Below are 20,921 nucleotides of genomic sequence, written 5' to 3' on the forward strand. Positions count from 1 at the left end.
ATAAGATTTAAATAAAGTGAATTAAATGTGATGAAAAGTAGTAATTCAATTTACAATGTAAACTTCATAATTAAATAGGGACAAATTTAAAAAATAAGTATTAAATTATTAAATAATTTAATTTATTTTCAGTATTTATTATATTTTTGTAATTAATGTATTTTTATTAGATATCTATGTATTTGCATTATAAATTTATTTTCAATAATTATTAGAGATTAAGCTATTGTTATTTATTAGAGATTATACTATTGAAGTTAGGTAGGGGTGCTCATGGTTCAGTTAACCAAACCGTGGAGTTATTTTTTGAACCGATCCAATTTGATCAATTTTTTAAATATCCGAATCGATGCAACCGATCAGCCCGCTAATTGGTGGACCGGTTAAACACGGTTTGGTTTTTCAAATTTTTTATGCACTCAAAATTAAAAAAGGGAAAAAAAAACTTCCCTCTTGCAATCTTGCATCCCTAGTTAGTTCAATTTTGAATACCCTATTCGCCTCATTCATTTTATTTCTTAGTTCAAATTTGAATACCCAATCCACCTCATTGATTTTATTTCTTTTTTCTTTTGTATCCCCCAAACCAATGATTTCTATCTACATACAAACATGTCAATACTCAATAAAGCCCTAGTGAAGATGTGGGTGATTTATCAACAAAGCAAGCGTACAGAGGCCGCAATACATGCTAAAAGCAAAAAATGTAAGGAACCATGTGTAATTGAATGAATTCCTAGTTATACAATGAATGGAAAAGGATTAAAAGCAAATTATATGGTAGGAATTTAATGTCAACCTAAAAATTTATCAACGATGGAAACATAATACAAAATTTAATGTCAACTTAAAAATCAAACATTTTTTATTTTTAGATGGGGGTAGTGGTTTGAATCAAATGATACCATAGACAAATAAAAATTAGGTGTGATAAGTAAAAAATATTTTATTTAATGTAAATGAAATATATAGTTTAAAGGAAAAGTTATAGCCAAAGTTAGTTGTACATTTAAAATTAGGTTGCAGGTTAGTCATGAAACTAACAAAACTCTAACAACTAGCTCTATATTGTTATCCTTCAATATTGCTCATTCTTCTCCCTCACTCTCCCTCTCGGTTAATATCTCATTATCCCTCAATCTCTATTGTTGTCCAATTGGTGTAAATTTCATAGCCTAAAGCTTATTGTGAATTGGTGTACTAATTTTTGAACCATACCAAGTTGGTCTCATGTTCTTTTATACAATCTGCTTAATACCATATAAGTGTGTAAAAAAATAAAAAAAATGAGAGAACAATATAAATTAAGGGATAATGAGAGATTGATCAAGAAAGAGAATGTGAGAGATTGAAGGAGAACGATAGGTAGAGGGAGAATGAGAGAAATTAATATAGAGATTGTAAATACATAAACAAAAAACCATTTTTATTTATTTTCAAATTACATGGTCATTGAGCAGATAAAGATGACTATAAGTGAAAGAGTGTAAAGAGGGTGAGAGAGAGATGGACCAACTTGTAGCCTAATTTTAAATGTACAACTGGCTCTGACTATAATTTTCCCTAATTTAAAACTAATGCAAAAGAAAATTTATTTTCTTATCTAGATGGTGAGTTAGTGATCAAACTTTTCAAAAAAAACCATGATGTTATTATTGAATAATAAATATTTAAGTTTATTTTGTAATCATATTATTACTTTTGTTAATTTTTAATTTCTATCTTAATTATGATATATCTAAAATCCAATTAATTAATATGAAGAAAAAAAATTCCCACATGCAAAGCATGTGCTTAATTACTAGTTCATATAAATAAAAGAATGAGTAAGACAATAACAAAAAAGACAACAAGATATTTTCTAGTCTCTAACCAGAATGTTGAAAATGGCAGAATGGTAGAATCATAAAGGAAAAGTATAGGGGACAACATGACAGAACTAAGCAGGCCAAAAAGGTCTTCCCATTTATAGTCTCTAACCAGCAACTACAGTTATTCATCATACACCTTGCAGGTCTCACAGTTGTTAATCAAAGAAAAGAAGAAAAAATGTCAACTCCAAAGGTGATTACCTACAATAACAATTATCTCCATTTAATAGGGGGCACCAATTGGATCTTGGTAAAGTTAGTGGATGTATCTCATATAGAACTAGGGGCAAACCTCCATCTTCACCTCCCAATTCCCCCACCGCTCCAAAAATTTGAAAAAAAAAAAAAACAGTTTACATTATATCCATAAAGGGTAGGGAGCTAGTTGTAATCCCAACTAAAGCATAAAATTGAACTCATTTTTTCACATCAATGATGGAATTGGTAGGGTGAACTAATCTCAATTTAAATGTTCTATTCTCTTAGGCCTAAGAAAAATTTCAGATCATTTTCCTAAATTCCATATATGCAAAATGTGAATTCATTAACAACGTGGAAAAAAATACTTCTAGTGAACTAGCTCGGAAGCAATCAAAGCAACCATTTTCTAAATTTATAATCCATGAGGTCATATCAAGAGCCATATTTCCCATGGGACTAGAGATGCAAGGTTAAGTGAACAAGTTCTTCTAAAAGACAAATTTGTATGTATTGCATTGCAAGTTCCTAGAATTCATCTTTTTTTTAAGGTAAATTCTAAAATATTTTAAAAACAATAAATTATATTTTTCCAATGATCACCAACTAAGTCACCATGAACCAGCTAACCACTAATAAAATTCAAGGAGATGGTTATATCCCTTTTTAAAATGGATTGCTAGAAGATGGTTAAAAATATTGTATCTTGACTGGGTCCTAATATAATAATATTTTCTTATAATACCTAAATACACAAGAGAAATTGGGATAGGATTAAGGGTATGAGTATCACATTTATTATTCCTATATTATGCTTCTCTATCTTGATTTTGAAGCTAACTGTTTCCTTGGATTCTTCTCTTTTATTTATTGTTTTTTAAGTTTTTCCGTATTTTTATTGGCACAATGAGCATGCCTAAGACCTTCATTTTCCTTGATTTTGGTCATGCAAGCAGAGTATAAGGTTGCCCCACCTATGTATACAATAAAAAACTAGATTGAGCATAATTTGATAAGTGAAGACGGGTCCTTGTTCTCATATAAAGTAGATATATCCTAAAGACTTAAGATCATTTTCCTACAAACCAGCAAACTAAAAAATAAATTAAAAAACTCAGAAATACTAATATCCCTATCACCTAAAAATTCTGAAATTGGTTTATGAATAGCTATGAAAAAAACTGATTTAGTTCCCCATGGATTAATTCCTTGTTTTTATTTCTGCATCATCACCCCAACAACTAACACCTATAATAGCTACTAAACAAAATTACCCACCATCAACATTAAATCAAAATTTTGCCATTTACTACTCTAACCTTGACCAAAACATCAACAAGTTAGTCCCATGGTCTATAAAAGAATTTATAAATTTCTTCACATGTTATGTTCTCAACAATTAAAAGCAAAAGCAACTTAAATGACAATGTGCTTCACCTTAGATATCCAAGCCAAAATATGAAATAAAATTGTCACTACTTAATCATTCCAAGGAGCAGCATAGTAATAACTTTGAAGCCTACTGTTCCAAGTCATTCCCTCTTCATTTCCCATCAAAATTTATTCCCTAGTGATTTAAACTTTGAAGGGGGAAAACTTATTAGAACTAGAACCAAATACAAGTATGATTGTCAAAGAATTAACCAAGACAAAATAAGTCTTATAGTAAAGATATTATTTTTCTCTTACACCTCTAATTCAAACCACAACCACAACCATGCAATTTGCATCATGAAAACCACAACCACAAGTCCATAACCATAAAAAATTTAAAAAAATAATAAGGTTTACAATTACAAGTCTACAAGGACCACAACTATAAAAAAAGTAAGTTCACAGTTTCACACTTAACAACCACAAACATAAATTCCACAACCACTTGACCACTTAATCATCAATATTGACGAAAGGATGCTCCTCAATCAAGAATAACATTTCTGCAATAAGAAACAAATGCAAATTAGAATTATTATAACAAAATAAACATGAACAAGAAAAACAAAATTAAAAAACACAAATTTACCTGATTCCATATTTTCAAACTCATTTAAGTTCTCTCTATATAAAGATAACCACATGACATTTACAACCAATATTGTCCACAAATGATAATTTATACGATTATTGGAATTCAAAAACAATGAAATGAATCAAGCACATGACCTCTGGTGCTAAAAACTGACTCAGATACAACTGTAGACATAGGCATAACTAATAAATCATGAGCCACTAAAGAAAGCACTCAATATTTAGAAGAATTAGTTTTTCACCAAGCTAATATGTCAAATGATTTACTTTTTGAATTTTCACATTCATCCACTAAATATTTATCCAATTCCGTTTTGTTCTTTATACATCATTGGCTCGCTTTTTGCTTGTTTAATAATGAATTCATGAAATCAACAACATCATCCACATTCTCAACTTCCATATCATTTGGATCTTAAGATTGATTATTTGAATGAATATTAAGAGATGATTGGGCTAAACTATAAAACTCATACATAGAATCTATATGATCCACATCATCCACATTCTCAATTTCTTTTAGCACTTTAATAGTATTTATATCATATGACTCACTAATAACCCAATTCATATACTCCAATTTATATTAATCTTCAAGAATAACTACAATGAATAACATGGTATTGATATTGTTGACATTTCCCCAATACTTGTCATACTTTCTCTTCATCTTAGAAGATATAAAACTAATAGAAAAATCATCACTCTTATGCCTCCAAGAAAGAACAATTCCAATACCATAAATTTGTTTAATGTATTTATTTCTAGTTACATAAAGTGGTTCAATATAGTTTCATATAAATTTTTAAGAAAAGGTAACAAACCGCAAACATATTTCCAATCTCCATCAGTAGACAAACCCTTATTTTTAATACGAGTAAGATCATTTACATACCTACTATCAACACTCTCCGACAAATCAAATGTCTTTTGAAATTTTAAAGCAGATTACAACATTAAGTAGAATTCCACCTAATTCCAATATCTAGACAAACAAACCTTACTCACTATCTTTTTTCTCCACGCAATCCTTAAATCTTTGCAACCTTGTTGGTGAAGATTTTACGTATTTCACTACAAAATGAATCGTAAGAATAGAATCATTTACATTTAATAACCATTTTTTGACAATTAAGCTCAAAATACGTGCACCACATCTCATGTGTAAGAACTCACTTCTTAAGACACTTCCCTTTCGATTATTAAGTCTTTTTTTCAGATATTGAATTCCTACATCATTTGAACTTGCAATCCCCATTGTTATAGTGAATACTCTTTCAATGTCCCAATCAAATAAACACCTCTCTATTGAATTATCTCACATAAATGACAATAAATTGGACAAACATTTAATTTTTTTGTACAATTTCCATTCAACGTCAATGAAATGAGTAGTGAAACATATGTAACTAAGGTTTTGAGATGATGTCCATGTGTCTATAGTGAGACAAACCCTTGATGATAGTTTTTTAAAAAGTTGTTTCAACATTTTCATCTCCTTCACATAAAGACTATAACAATCTCTAGCTACTGTGTGGCGTAAAGGAACTACAAACTTTTGTTGCATCTTACCACAAAAGCCACGAAACCCCTTGCTTTCCACATTCTTAAAATGTAATTTATCTACAATAATCATCCTAACAAGTTCCTTTTTACATTCATTTTTATCAAACTTGTAAGGCTTAAGTGGTGGTGTGGTGTTTTCTCTTTAGAACTTTGAAATGAAGCTTCCAAAGTCATTTGTCGCTTGTCTATATTATTAAGGGATATTTTTCACATCTAGACAAGTGATTAGTTAAGGAACTAATACCACTTGCAGATGGACAAGCTAGGTATTTACCACAATAATTACACTCTGCCATTTGTTTATTTTATCCTTACAATCAAGTTTAGTAAAATTATCCCACACCCAAGATTTTTTTTTCTAGAATAAGTGATACACACTTTTGAATCAATCTCTGAACTAGTTGGGAGAGATGAATTACCAACATTATTTGAAGGTGCAGAAGATGGGTTTATGCTTGTGGTTCTAATTAGATGATTGACACTTTGGATTTGACTCTCTGTCATTATATTGCTATCACCTGTACTTGACATATCTCATAAAAAAAATACATGTTTAATTAGAAAAAAATATACATATGATTTAAGCCAAATCCATATTTTCCATAAAATAAAAAAAAATAGACATATGATTTATGTATATTTAAACCAAACAATGAATGAATGAATTTATGGAGAATTCGAATTCTCCATTAATTATAATAGTCCCAAACAATGAAAAACAAACTAATGCAGAGAGAAATATACTAAACAATGAAAAATAAAAAATATACTAAACATTCATTCATTTAAGTTTCTAAATTCTAATAGTCAAAACAATATTCATTCAAGCTGAAATGAAAAATATAACAAACATCCTTTCATTCTAAAAATACAAAAAAAAAAACTAAAACAGGTGGCGATTTGTTGGTGTCAGACTGGTTGGTGGTTGTTGTCAGATGTTGCCTGAAGTGAGAGCCTGAGAGGTGGTGCCTGGCGAAGCTGCAGTGATGAGAGATGAGAGAGACTGGGAACTAAGAGAGATGAGAGATTGAGAGAGATGAGTGACTGAGAGAGTAACCGAGAGATCGTTGGTCGATCGAAGGTCATCAAAGAGATGAGAGAAAGATAGAGTGAGAATTAAGAGAGAGAACGAGAGAGTTGAGTGACTGAGTGAGAACTGAGAGAGAGGTTGAGAGAGATTAACTGAGAGATAGAGACCATTGGTTGGAGGCCATCCGTCGGTCTAGGCCTTTTCCCATTGGGGAACACAAAGAGAGATGAGACTTGAGAGACTTAGACAAAAATGGTATTAGGTTTAGGTTAATTTGAAGAGACGAAGAAAGAAGAGGTATTTTGATTTTAAAAAATATAAAAATAAAAGTATATTAGTATTATATATACTGGTCGGTTTGGTTAACTGCCATTTTTTTAAAAGGTTAATCGAAACCAAACCAAAACTATTGGTTTTTTAAGAATATCGAACCAAAACCGAACCGACAAGTTTGCTTAACCAATTTTTCGATTTGGTTTCGATCGGTTTGGTTTTTCTGTTTTTTTTTTCATCCCTAAAATTAGGAGTGTTCAAGGATCGGTATAGTTCAATAGTAATCTATTTCGCTAATCAAATCGACTTGGACAAGTTGGAAGTTTGTCACACGAAACCAACTAACCATTAGTGAAAACCCACCAACTTGGGTTGCATTGGTTTGGTTTGTTTGTTCAAAATATTTAAACTTAAAAATTAAATTTAAATTTTACAAATTATAGTCGTATTATTAAAAAATGAATTAAAAAATAAAATTTATTATATAAAATATTTTAGACTAAGAAATATGGGAATTTTTCCACTTTCCCATATTAAAAAATCATATTTAAAATTACAAATATATATATATATATATAAGTCAAGAAATTATCCCCATTGAGCGGTTAAGAAAATTTCTCATTTTTTTTGAATTTTTTATTTTTTTATTCCATATCATTTTGAAACAACCAACGAGATGCACTTTTCTAATAACCTAAATAATCTCTTCTCCTAAAATTATCTTTAATTTAGTAGAGAGTTTCTCTCCTAAATTATCTCTAATTCTTATTTATCCTCTCCCTTACTTTTTATCTATAACTATAAAAAGAAAGTTTGGATTAAAAAATTTAATAATTATTTATATATTCTAAAAAAATTATATAATAACTTTAAAATATTTAATAAAAACATAAAAGATAACTTTGTATTTTTACAAAATATATCACGATTTTTTTGGATTATCAGTTTAAATGTTTTTTAAATATTTAATAATATGTAATAGCTTTAAATAAATAAAATTCAAATAACAAAAACTTTTAAATGTTTTATAGATTATTTAAATATTTAAATAACAAAATATTTATCATAACTAGATTTTAAATAGTTAAAATAACGAAATTATGTAATAAATTTAAAAAATTCTTCAAAGTAAAAAATTAATTATAACATTATATTGAAATTAATAATAATTTAATATATTACAAAATTAATAACGAAATTATGTAATAATAGTAAAAATTATGATTTTATGGATGATTAAATTTAATAAATAATTAATATTTTAAAATTTAAATATTTTAGATATTATTTAAGTATTTAAATACTAAATATTTTAAATAACAAAATATTTCACATAACTAGATTTTAAATAGTTAAAATAAATAAATTATATAAAAAATTAAAAAATTTATAAAAAGTAGAAAAATAATTATTATAGAATATTGAAATTAATAATAATTTAAATTTTTTACATAATATTATAAATAATTAATTTCACATATATCAAGTAATAATTTGAGAAAATAACTTAAAAGAGTGAATAATAATTTTAATCTCTTAGTCGGTATTTATTATATAATTATATATACTAAAATTAATATTTATTGTAGTTTAGTAATTACTTATTGTTTTCTATGATAAATGTATTTTTAATGGTTACGTATAAATTTATTTTGTTTAGTTATTAAATAGAAAAATTTCAATAATTATTTGAGATTAAATTACTATTATTGAAAAATTTTAATTTAATTTATTCCACTTATTGTATTTTGTTATAAGTAATTCACTAATATTCATTAGAGATTAAACTATTATTTGAGCTTATACTATTTATTGACTAAGTTAATATATTTTGAGTACTTATTGTACTTTAGAAATTAATTTTCAACAATTGTTGGAGATTCAAGTATTGTTATTTATCAGAGATGTGACTATTAATTTAGCTGAAATTATGAGTATTCATGAGTTGGTTCAGTTCGGTCGTAAGCTATTTGGCCAACCAAATTAACCTGGTCAGGTTAGGGAGTTAGTCAAATGAAACAGACTAACCTTTTGTGAAAACCGACTCACTTAAGTTGTATCAGGTAGGACCGGTTTTTTGGTATAGTCAATCAATTCAAAAGATTTAAACCTAAAAATTTAATTTAATTTTAAAAATTATAGTGCAATTATTAAAAAATAAATTAAAAATTTTAGATTTATGATATAAAACATTTTAGACTAAGAAATATGGGAAAATTCCCACTTTTTTCATATTAAAAATTATATTTAAAATATAAAATATTAATACATATATCAATGGTTAGGTCATTTGATTTTGGTTAATTTATAAAATGGCCAAAGTGAAACTGATCCAACTTGGTTGAATTGGGAATTTTTTTGAATCAAAGCCAACCAAAAATACTAAAAAATGACTAACTGAGGTCGAGTTAATTAGGTCGGTCGGTTTCATCAGTTTGATGAATAAACCTAGCTGAAATTAATTATTATTTTTTTATTATAAAAATTTTATTAAAAGTAATATATAAAATTTGAATAATTATTAATTATTTAAAAAGTTCAAAATATAAAACAATTGTATACTCTTATGTGTTTTATTAGGGTCATTAACTAAAACACACCTTTAGGGATGACAAATTTCCCCGTCCCTAACGGGGACCTGACTTCCCCAATCCGATGGGGCCGGGGATGGGGATTGTTTTGGCAGGGTGGGGACAGGGACATGGATTAATAGGAATCCCCGGTTGGGGTTGGGCATGGGGATTGAGGTCCCCATCCTGCCTTGACCCCGATTATATATATATTAAATGTTATTTATATTAAATTTACTATTATATTATTTATATTGCATATATCAAAACATATTTAAAACATTATTTATAATTTAAAATTTTATTTATTTTAAATAAATTTATGTTAAAAAATACTATTATCTGAAAACATTTTGGGGATTCAGGTTCCTGCGGGGAACTTATCCCCATTAAAATCAGGGATGAGGGTTAATTTCAAAATCGGGGTCGGGGACGGGGAATATGATCCCTGCCCCATACCCACCCTATTGCCATTCCTACACACCTTATAGTTTTACATATTTACTTAAACCTACCTTATAGTTTTCATTTTATTAAAACATCCCATATATTTTATAACTTATTTATTTAATCAACCTTTAATTAAGAAGTGTTTGTTTTGCCATTAGGTCCATAATTTTTTATTCCAAAAATACCCTTAACACTTTTTTTTTTTGTGTAGAAACAAATTTGACCAAGTATAGCCAATAGTGTGGTTACTCGTGTTTTATTAAGGGCAAAAATGATATTTTTATTTTTATTTTCTTTTGATTAAATTTATTTAAATGAACATTAGAGTCAACATTGTCATTTTCCACCGTCATCTAATGGAAGATTGATTAAATCCATTGCAAATTATAAGTGGTGTTTTAGTAAAATGCTAACTATATGATAGATTTTAGTAAATCCATTGAACTATAAGGGGTATTTTAGTAAATGACCCTTTCTATTATTTAGCTTTTGCTTAATAAATCTCGTGAATCGCACGGGTCCCCATTGCGATTACTTCCTCCACTATCCCCCACTTTCTCCATAATTATCTCTAATTCCTATTTATATTTTAAATTATCTTTAATTCCTATTTATCTCCAAAATTATCTCTAATTTAGGAAGTGTTTTGTAGTGTGGATGAGAAATTGGTGGGTGTGGACTGGTCCACACCACACCCTATGGCAGGGACCAATCCACACCATACCACAGTCCACGGCTGTTTTGAAGTCTGTACTGTGGACAAACTGTGTGGACTGGTCCAGTCCACCCTCACAGTGGCATTTTGTCACGTGGTGTAGGGTCCACACCACACTTTTTTAATTCTATGTATCTCATGTGCATTTCGTGAATGGTATACACAGTTAATCATAAATGTATATTTTTTTCATTTTGTATGATAAATATTTTTAAAAAATGCATCAGTGAATTAATATTAACCAATAAACATTTTTTTTTATAAAACAATACTACAATAAATAATAAATAAAAAATATATATTAAATTTTTGAAAAATATTAATTTATTGATGAAAACATTAAAAATTTATAAAAATGATAAAAATTTAAAAACAAATATTTGTATTATTTTATTGATGAAAACATTAAAACATTAACAAAATTCAAAAAATTAATATTTTATAAAACAATATTAAGTAACACTGAAAAAAATTATTTTTCAATGGTAATGTATAGGGTTTTAGAAAGAGTAGTGAAGCATAGGATCAACAATCAACCGTGGAAGGGACCAAACCACTATTTTTTTATCATTTACAAGATTTTGGGGTGTGAACGGGATTGGCCCAGGCTATATTGGGGTGTGGTGTGAACCAGTCCCATCCACACCCAACCGAATGAGACTAAAATCCATGGACGGGGATTGAAATGGTCCCGTCCATGAGATATACACAGTTTCTAACGCTACCTTAGTAGATAGTTTCTCTTTTAAATCATCTCTAATTCTTCATTATCCTCTCCCTTACTTTTTATCTATATCTATCTAAATAAGGTTTAGATTAAAAATTTAATAATTACTTAAATATTCTAACAAAATTATATAATAAACTTAAAATATTTATTTAAACTACAAAAAGTAATTTATACTTTTACAAAATATATCACAAAATTATATACTAACAATTTAAATTATGTTTTATTGGATTATCAATTTAAATATTTAATAATATGTAATAGCTTTAAATAAATAAAATTCAATTAAAAAAATTTAAATATTTTATAGATTATTTAAATATTTATAATAGCTAGATTTTAAATAGTTAAAATAATGGAATTATGTAATAAATGAAAAAAAAATTCTTCAAAGTAGATAAATAATTATAACATAATATTGAAAATTATATATATTTTAATATATTACAAAATTAATAATGAAATTATGATTTTATGGATAAATAAATTCAATAAATAATTAATATTTTAAAATGTAAATAATTTACATATTATTTAAGTATTTAAATAACTAAATATTTTAAATAACAAAATATTTAACGTAACTAGATTTTAAATAATTAAAATAAAGAAATTATGTAATAAATTAAAAAAATCCTTAAATGTAGAAATTTTTTAATAATTTTACATAATATTGTAAATAACTAATTTCACTTATATCAAGTAATAATTTGAGAAAATAACTTTCAAAAAATTAATAATTATTAATAGTAATTTTAAACTCCTAATCTATATTTATTATATAATTGTATATACTAAAATTAATATTTATTGTATTTCAGTAATTATTTATTTTTTTTTGTGATAAATTTATTTTCAATGATTATGTATAAGTTTATTTATTTTTATTTAATAGAAAAATTTCAATAATTATTGAAGGTTAAACTACTATTATTGAATTTTTTAAATTTAATTTGTTGTACTTATTGTATTTTTGTTGTAAGTTATTGATTAATTAATATTTATTTGAGATTATACTATTTATTGACTAAGTTAATATATTTGTAGTACTTATTGTATTTTTGATTATCAATATATTTTCAATAATTGTGTATTATTTCTATAATTTTTTTAATAATTATTGGATATTATACTACTGTTATTTATGAGAGATAAGACTATTAATTTAGCTAAAATTATGAGTGTTCATGAGTTGGTTCGGTTCAATCTTAGGCTATTTAGCCAATCAAATTGACTTGGTCAGATTGGGGAGTTGGTCAGCTAAAATCGACTGATCTTTTGTGAAAACCGACCCACTCAAGTTGTATTGGTTTGGGTTAGTTTTCACAAAAGGTCAATCGGTTCAAAAGATTTAAACTTTAAAATTAAATTAAATTTTAAAAATTATATTGTAGTTATTAAAAATTAAATTTATGAAATAAAACATTTTAGACTAAGAAATATAGAAGATTTCTCACTTTTTCAAATTATAAATGATTGAAAATATAAAATAATAATCTATATATCCATGGTTATGCCGTTTGATTTTGGTCAGTTTATAAATGGCCAAAGTGAAATTAATCAAACTTGGTTGAATTGGGAATTTTTTTAACCAAAGCCAACATAAAATAATAGAAAATCGACTAATTCGAGTCGAGTTGATCGGGTTGGTCGATTTTATAAGTTTGATGAATAAACCTAACTGAAATTAATTATTGTTATTTTTGTATTATAAAATTTATTAATAGTAGTATATAAAATATGAGTAATTATTAATTATTTAAAAATTTTAAAATATAAGACAATTGTCTACTCTTATGTGTTTCTATTATGGTCATTATTAGAACACACCTTATAGTTTTACATATTTACTTAAGCCTACTTTATAGTTTTCATTTTACTAAAACATCCCATATATTTTATAACTTATTTACTTAATCAATCTTTCACTAAAAAGCGTTTGTTTTGCCATCAGGCCCATGATTTTTTATTCCAAAAATACCCTTAACATTTTTTTATGTAGAAAACAAAGTTGGCCAAACATAGTTGATGCTGTGCAATCCGGGCACTCCTAGCTGGCCAAAGCTTGGCTCTTAGCTGGCGATGAAGGGTACTTGAGAAGAAGGATTTGGGGGGTTTTTGCTTGGCGAGAACACTCCGATGCTTAAGTTAGAGTTCTGTAAGGAAAATGGAGAGTATAAGAGAAGCTAAGAGTATGGAAAGCGCATAGTTAGAGAGATTACCCAGGCCCCTTTGGGGCTATGCTTCTTTTATAATAGGCCTCTACAAAATCAAGCGTAACCGCCACTGCCAGATCGGGTGCAACCGTCACTGCCCTCCTGTGGCAGCTCCTGCTTTTAGGGCTGAGGTGGCGGGCGCGGGCTTTCTCTGCAGGGCGTGTGCCTGTCGGGGGTGAGACACATTTCAGAGGTGGTAGGTACGACGCCGCCTGTCACGAGGCATGGGTGCAGTCTTCAGGTTTGGCAGGTGCTGTCAAGGAGATATTTTCTGGACCCTCGGGCTATCTTGGGCCGAGCTGCATTCTTCCGAGCTCACCGATATTGCGGTACCAGTGATTGGCTGAGCTGCCTTCTACTTGAGGCGCATCCTCTACAGAGGAGCCAACGGTGTCGGCCCGTGGTGTCCCTTCTTCGGGACACTCAAATCGGATTAGGGTGTTCCTTTCTTGGGAAGGGCTTAGAGTTTAGTGAGAAGAGCTCAGGACCTAGGAGGAGTTCGGGCCCCGAGAGGAGCTCGGGCCCTAAGAAGAGTTCGGGCCCTAGGAGTAGTTCGGGGTCCCTTGCACTTGGTGTGAGCCAAGGTTGGCTGGGCACTAGTCCCCGGCGAGTCGCTTTACTCGTCGAGTGGCTAAGTTGGGCTAGGCGGGTCTCTTCCGTCGAGTCACGGTCGTGCTGTCAGGCTGAGCTGTTCGCCGAGCCACGTCACGTACACGTGTCCCCGTGCTACGAGGTCGGGCCAAATCACCCTCCATCAATAGTCAATAAAGTGATTGCCCCTGTCTTATTAAGGGCAAAAATGGTATTTTTATTTTTATTTTCTTTTTATTAAATTTATTTAAATAACATTCGGGTTAACACTATCATTTTCCACTATCATCTAATCGAAGATTGATTAAATCCATTGCAAATTATAAGTGGTGTTTTAGTAAAATGCTAACTATATGATAGATTTTAGTAAATCCATGAAACTATAAGGGTTTTTTAGTAAATGACCCTTTCTATTATTCATCTTTCGCTTAATAAATCCCGTGCATTGCATAGGTCCCCACGTGTGTGTATGTGTGTATATGTATAGGGGTGTCAACGGTATTCAAAAATATGATTTTGAATTCGATATTCGACATAATCGAATCGAATTCGGATAATTCGAATATCTAATTAGTCAAATTCGGATATCCTATTCTTATCGAATAGTTAATTGGATTCGAATTCAGATATGAACCGATTCGATTCGATAAATATCCGAATTCGACTGATTATTTAATTCTTATATATAATATGTAAAATATTTTATAATTTATATATAATAATCAAGTTATATAAATAATTTATATACTTTATATTAATAAAATATTTAATTTTTATATATATTAATTATCTAAAATAATTAATTAATCGAATTCGAATTGAATAAGATATTTGAATATTTAATCAGATTCGAATTCAGATATTAAATTTCAATATCCGTTGGATATCGAATTTTTTAGTCGGATTCAAATTCGGATATTGCTTGATGTGATTCGAATTCGATCCGTTTGCACCTATGTTCTTATGTTCTATCAATGGACCAGATATTGGCTCAATCTAATATAAATTCATTACGATTGAACCAGGTCCAATCCAATATGTCATATTGGTCTGTCCAATTTGTCCAAATTCAATATTTCTTATTGGTCCGTCCAATCCATCCAAATGAATTTTGATTTGGACGGAGTCCAACCCAAAACCGGTCCATTGGCATCCTAGATGAATGGAGTAGAACGGGGTTTAAGGGGTTCTTGCTTCTTAGGCTCGAGTCTCGGAGTGATGGTGGGAGCAGAAATAGTGAAAATGGGGTTTGGGCTTGTTTTAGCTTCGCACGCAGGAATACGAAATCGTGCATCTGGACATGTGGCACACTCCTGTCGTGTGGGGCGTTTGTAGGGCGCAGATTCGAACTCGATGTTCACAAATCATAATACACCGTTGAGATGTACTGTGGGACGTTTCGCGGGGCGCGCTTTCTGGAGCGCAAATGAGAATTGGGTTGGGATGTGCTGTTGGACGCTTTTAGGACGCGCTGGGCGCAGATGTGAATTAAGCTTTGTATCGACTATGGCTCACCTCGAACTAATAAGCAAATGAGAAATGACGCCGTACACCCCAGATCACCGTACGTACAGCTAACAAAACGCGGTTTCTGGCTGTATTATCCTAATTAATATTGATTTAATTAAATATTTGTTAGTGGATTTGGATCTGAAATTTGAAGTATTAAAAACAAAATCAAGACAGAGACACACGACTACACGAGCAACTTCAATTCAAGTATCAACCAACTTTTGGCAACATCGGATGTCTACTGTCCTTGAGTTCCACTCCCTCCAACCGACAACCAGAGAAGTTGGATGTACGGTTTTTGGTTAAATTATGCAATCAAAGAATATTATTTTATTCAAATTGGACTAATATTAAATTATAAATGATGTAAAAGGACTCAAGTGCCCTTTTAAACTAAACTTCATCATTTGAATCACTTTGATCATTTTATTTCAATTTAATATTAATTTGAATGTGCATTATCATTAATATTTATAAAGTTTAAACTATTATTATAAATTTGAATTATATATCAATATATTATGATAATCTTTGGGTAAAATATTAAAATTATTCAATTAAATCAATAAAGATAATATACTTTTTGAAATATGTATTATTATTGTTGAATAACAAGTTTTTAAATAATAATATCTTCACTTTTTTGGGAGGGGATCGAGGGATAAAGAAAGAACAAGTTCTACCAGTACCCTGAAACCAACCCTAGAACCAAATTTGACAGGATAGGTTCTGATTCCAAAAATCGGAAACCGACCCTAGGTTTCAACTTATGCCTTGAAAATGAACCGAAACTGACCTATGCTCTCCCCTATTTTTATATCTCTTTTTATTCCCCATATATACTTCTTGTGCTCTATTGAGATACGATTTTGTAATTAAAGGTAAGGTCAGGGAGATTTTGGTCATTTATGGTTGACAATAAAAGGGAAATTTGCACTTATTGGATGGAAGAAACATTTGGTTATTTCATGCTTTCAAAATAAGGGTATTTTGGTTACCAGGATATGGGACACGTGGAGGACTGTGATTGGAAAAGAACTAAACTCCTTGCTTCAAGGAAGTTTCTCTGCTGCAAGGAATCTTGATGAGCAGCAGCAGCAGCTTACTGTGTATAAGAGCTGTCACAAGCTAGCGTTGGTTCCCAATTCTCCATCTCCATCCATATTTTAGTTCATGGAACACAACGAATATAAATGAGCTGGTTCTTTAATGTCTAACAGATAATTTTATTTTTTATCATTAGTTGTTTACAGCTTAATTATTCTATAAGACATACAGACAGAGAGGTACATCATAAGATTCTCTTTGCTGGCAATGTTGCAGATATGAAGCTGCTTGACCCAATAAAAAATTGGTTTAACCCATTTCTTTACTGTATGTGGATGTGTAATATTAAGTGGGTCGGGTTTTATCAACTATCATAGAATTAATTCAAATCCAGTTCATTTAATCTCTTCTCACTGTCTGTTCCAAGAAATGGTTTGGTTTGATATCATCCTCAACCAATTGATTCACAGATGCATTCAGTGTCAGGCCCAGATCGGATAAACAATCTGATTGGGACACTGGTTTATTAATCAGTGATCTAATTGTTCAATCCATAATAATCATCAAAACAACCGGGACCCAGAAAGCCCATTGAGTCACCGTTTGCCAATTCTTCGACCATCTGATCTGATCTGATCTGGGTTTGAGAAACACTGGTTCAAAGCATTGGTCCGGGTTAGTATATCAATCCAATCTCGATTCATTATTTCATTATATTCGGACCTTACCTAAAAGTCCTGAACTGTTTGAAGTCCCTCAACCCGGTTTGTGACAAGCTCAAGCAGTTCTACATGAATAACTCCAATGGGTTCACGTACTATTGTACTCATGTTAATATCATATCAAGGTCCATTAATACAACTCACCATCTCAGCCATTAGAGTAATCAAAATTTCCAGACGTGATAATTAAAATATTGAAATCGAGATTTTCAAAATAATATATAATAAATTATACCAAGTACCAGATTGAGATCGACAATTAATGAACAATGCATAGTCTTGTCACTCCAACGGTGTAATTTGCAGGCACTTCCCCTCTATATATAATAGCAAGTTCGCAACATAGAGAAGCAGAAAACAACCAGCTAGTGTATGTTATCTCTTAGTTATTAGAGAACTTTAATTCAGTTCTTCACTAACAAAGAGAGAACTACTCGAAGTATTTGTTTGTTTCCTCAGAGATCAGAAGATGATTGACGTAGCTGGTGTTTGCTACAGATTCATCAGTGATCTGAAGCAGGCTTTCCGAGCCGAAAAGTCCAGCTCAATCGACCTCGATACGGAGCCTATGTCGAAGCCACAAAATGTGACGAGACTCGATGATTTGGCAGCTCGAGCGCTGACCGTAGTGTTTGGCATGGATACCAGAGGAAGAATCAAGAAGGACAAAGCTCGTCATGTGGTGGAGAAGCTTGGTTTGATAGGTCAGGACGAAGATGAGTCGGAGTTCGAGCTTCCCGGTGTGTCCGAGGATGAATTGCAAGCAGAAGAGCTTGTGGGTAGCACAGAGGAGGAAAGCTTGAGAGAGACGGAGCTGTTGCGCCAGGCCTTCACTGTTTTTGACGAGGATGGCGATGGGTTTATTGGAGCATTGGAGGTGAAGAGGGTATTGGAATGTTTGGGGTTGGCGAATGGGTTGGATCTTTCTGAGTTTGAGAGAATGGTTGATGTTGTGGATTTGAATTTTGACGGGAAGGTTGATTTTAGTGAGTTTGAGTTGATGATGATGGGAGAAAAGAAATGACCAAAAAGAGAAGAAAACCAAGAAAAGACGAGAAAAGAGAAACCTTGGCACCCGCATCCCAATTTCAAGCCTTTGATTGCTTATGTAAGCAAGGATATCTTGCCACGTGGTAAGATGGAAACCTAATGTATTGCGGAACTTCCTCAAATGTATATCTTTTCATGATAAGAAAAAAAAAAAACGAATTATAATATATATTTTTTTAAATTGAAAGGTAAAGAACTTTCTATCAATGAAAATTAATACATCTCGTTTAGCACCATATCCTGAGAAAGTCAGGGGTGGCTAGACCAGGTCAGGATTTGTTATGAGATATAGCATAATGGGCCAGCTGATGGGCTGCCTTGTACAGAACAAGATGTGTATTTACCGAGCAAGAGGTAAACGTTCCAACAGAGCTCCGAGTCTCCAGCAGTCCAAGAAGATAGAATGAGAATTCCAAGGGGGATCTGTAGAGGGGTTGACAGCATCCACAACAATTTTTGCATCGCTTTCCACCATAATGAAATCCATTGACATTGTGAGCGAGCTGGAGACCTTCCAACCAGTTTTACAGGAGAGGAAACACTGTACTTGTAAAGCTCTTCCTACTATAAAAACACCTTTGTCATCTCTGATAATCACACCTATAGCAGCACTCCCTGGATTCCAAGCACCATCAATTTAAGAAATTCTACCGTGGTCGCCACTCGGGGAGGGGAGCAATGCAGATCTCCTTCCCACACAAGCTCTGCCCATTTCTACCCACAACACATTACCCGTGAATTAGGAATATCTCGCCCTGCATAATACCATATAAGAGGATGAGATATTCTCGTGTGTGGCTGTAATGTTATATGGGTTATGGGTAGACGTAGACAGAGTTTGTATGGGCAGGAGATCCGGACTCCTGGGGGGGGGGCACAGTGATACAGTAATATCAGTACTGGATTGGTATTGGACTAAGTCCAACAAGTGGGCCTGAAGAGAAGCCATATAACTTGACTGTGGGAGAATGATTTATTTTAAAAAGTTACTCGATTTCTCATTTTCTAAATGAATCACATTGTAGCTATGCCTCTTACCATATAAGGCCCAGTTTGGAAGGAATACAAATGTAAATATGTAGAGTGCAAAGTTATGTATTTTGTATGTATTTATACTGAACATATTATTTGTATTTGTACTCTTTCCAAACTGAGCATAAGGCTTAGTTTGAAAAGAATACAAATGCAAATATATACAATACAAATTCATAGAAAATAATACAAAATACAAGATTTTACATTTTACCTATTTGCATTTATACTCCTTTCAAACTAAGCCTAAGATTATAGTGTTGCAACTGGTACACATGTAGGCCCAACATACCGAACTTCTAAAACCACCATTGTGTTATTTTAATATTTTCACAAAGTGGCCACAATGGCCCCACATGTAGGCCCAACGGAGCATCTTTTTACAATCATTTCAAACTCGATGACACAACTTGTCACTTATGTGGTGATAATGAGGAGTTTGGAACTCTTATGAACTTGAGAACTGAGGTTCAGTCTCATCGTATCATAGTTGATTGGATTGTCTGTTGGTGAGAATTAGAGCACGAGACAAACAACCCTTACTTCTTATTTGGGGCCACACTCCTTTGGGCTTTGGTTAATTTGGAGGCATCGAAATGAATATATCTCTGATCACAAAAACTTCAACCACCAAGCCATATGCAATCTCAAGCACTGAGTGGTTTCTTTTTACAATTTCAGGATTCCCCAAACAGTATGTAGGGGTACAATTGAGCCAAGTCGAGCCAAACTTTGGCATGTCTCGACTCGGCTTGGTTAAAATACCATTAGGTTAGAGTTCAAGCTCGAGTTTGACTTAAAATATATTTTTTGAATCGAGTTTGGCTCGATTAAATATTCAATGAGCTCGACTTTGACTCGAAAGTTTGAAAGTAAATATATTTGTATATTTTAATATTCTATAATATATAATATATGTATGTATGTTTGTAGTAATCGAGCTAAACTTACAAGCTCTAAACCAAACTTTTTATTGATTGAGCTCGAGCTCGAATAACTATTCGAGCTTACCCCAAGGTTTGAACTTGAATTGAGCTCGATTAGAATGAAAATCAAATCGAGTCTAATCGAATTCAAGCCTAAACTGTTCAATTAGAGCTCAATTTGATTGCAGCCTTACAGTAATGTTTTAAATCCAACAACAGTCTATAGCACAAAGTGTTTGTTGTCTAAGCCACCTAGTGGATGGTTGAAATTGAATATTGATGGAGCACTGGGGGTAGATAAAGTTGGAGCTGGAATTATTATTAGAGATCGATCAGTGGGGCGATCATGTTTACTCTTGAGCTGTTCGTATTCCTTGTGGCACGCCTATTCAAG

The 20,921-nt window shown here is 31.2% G+C and overlaps 1 protein-coding gene across 1 annotated transcript; it reads left to right on the top strand.

Moving 5' to 3' along the window:
* Positions 1-17,890: 17,890 nt before the first annotated feature.
* LOC148844176 (calmodulin-like protein 3) lies at positions 17,891-18,750 on the top strand. The gene has a single exon (XM_088959810.1). It carries the CDS (start codon positions 17,989-17,991, stop codon positions 18,541-18,543), a length of 555 nt encoding a protein of 184 aa, XP_088815936.1. The 5' UTR covers positions 17,891-17,988; the 3' UTR covers positions 18,544-18,750.
* Positions 18,751-20,921: the final 2,171 nt, after the last annotated feature.

Source organism: Nelumbo lutea, chromosome 8 (assembly GCF_056320005.1).
Source record: "Nelumbo lutea isolate HS-2025 chromosome 8, American lotus-T2T, whole genome shotgun sequence".
Taxonomy (NCBI): domain Eukaryota; kingdom Viridiplantae; phylum Streptophyta; class Magnoliopsida; order Proteales; family Nelumbonaceae; genus Nelumbo; species Nelumbo lutea.

Excerpts from the sequence above, each read along its gene's own strand:
- LOC148844176 (XM_088959810.1), top strand. The coding sequence starts at position 17,989 with ATGATTGACGTAGCTGGTGTTTGCTACAGATTCATCAGTGATCTGAAG.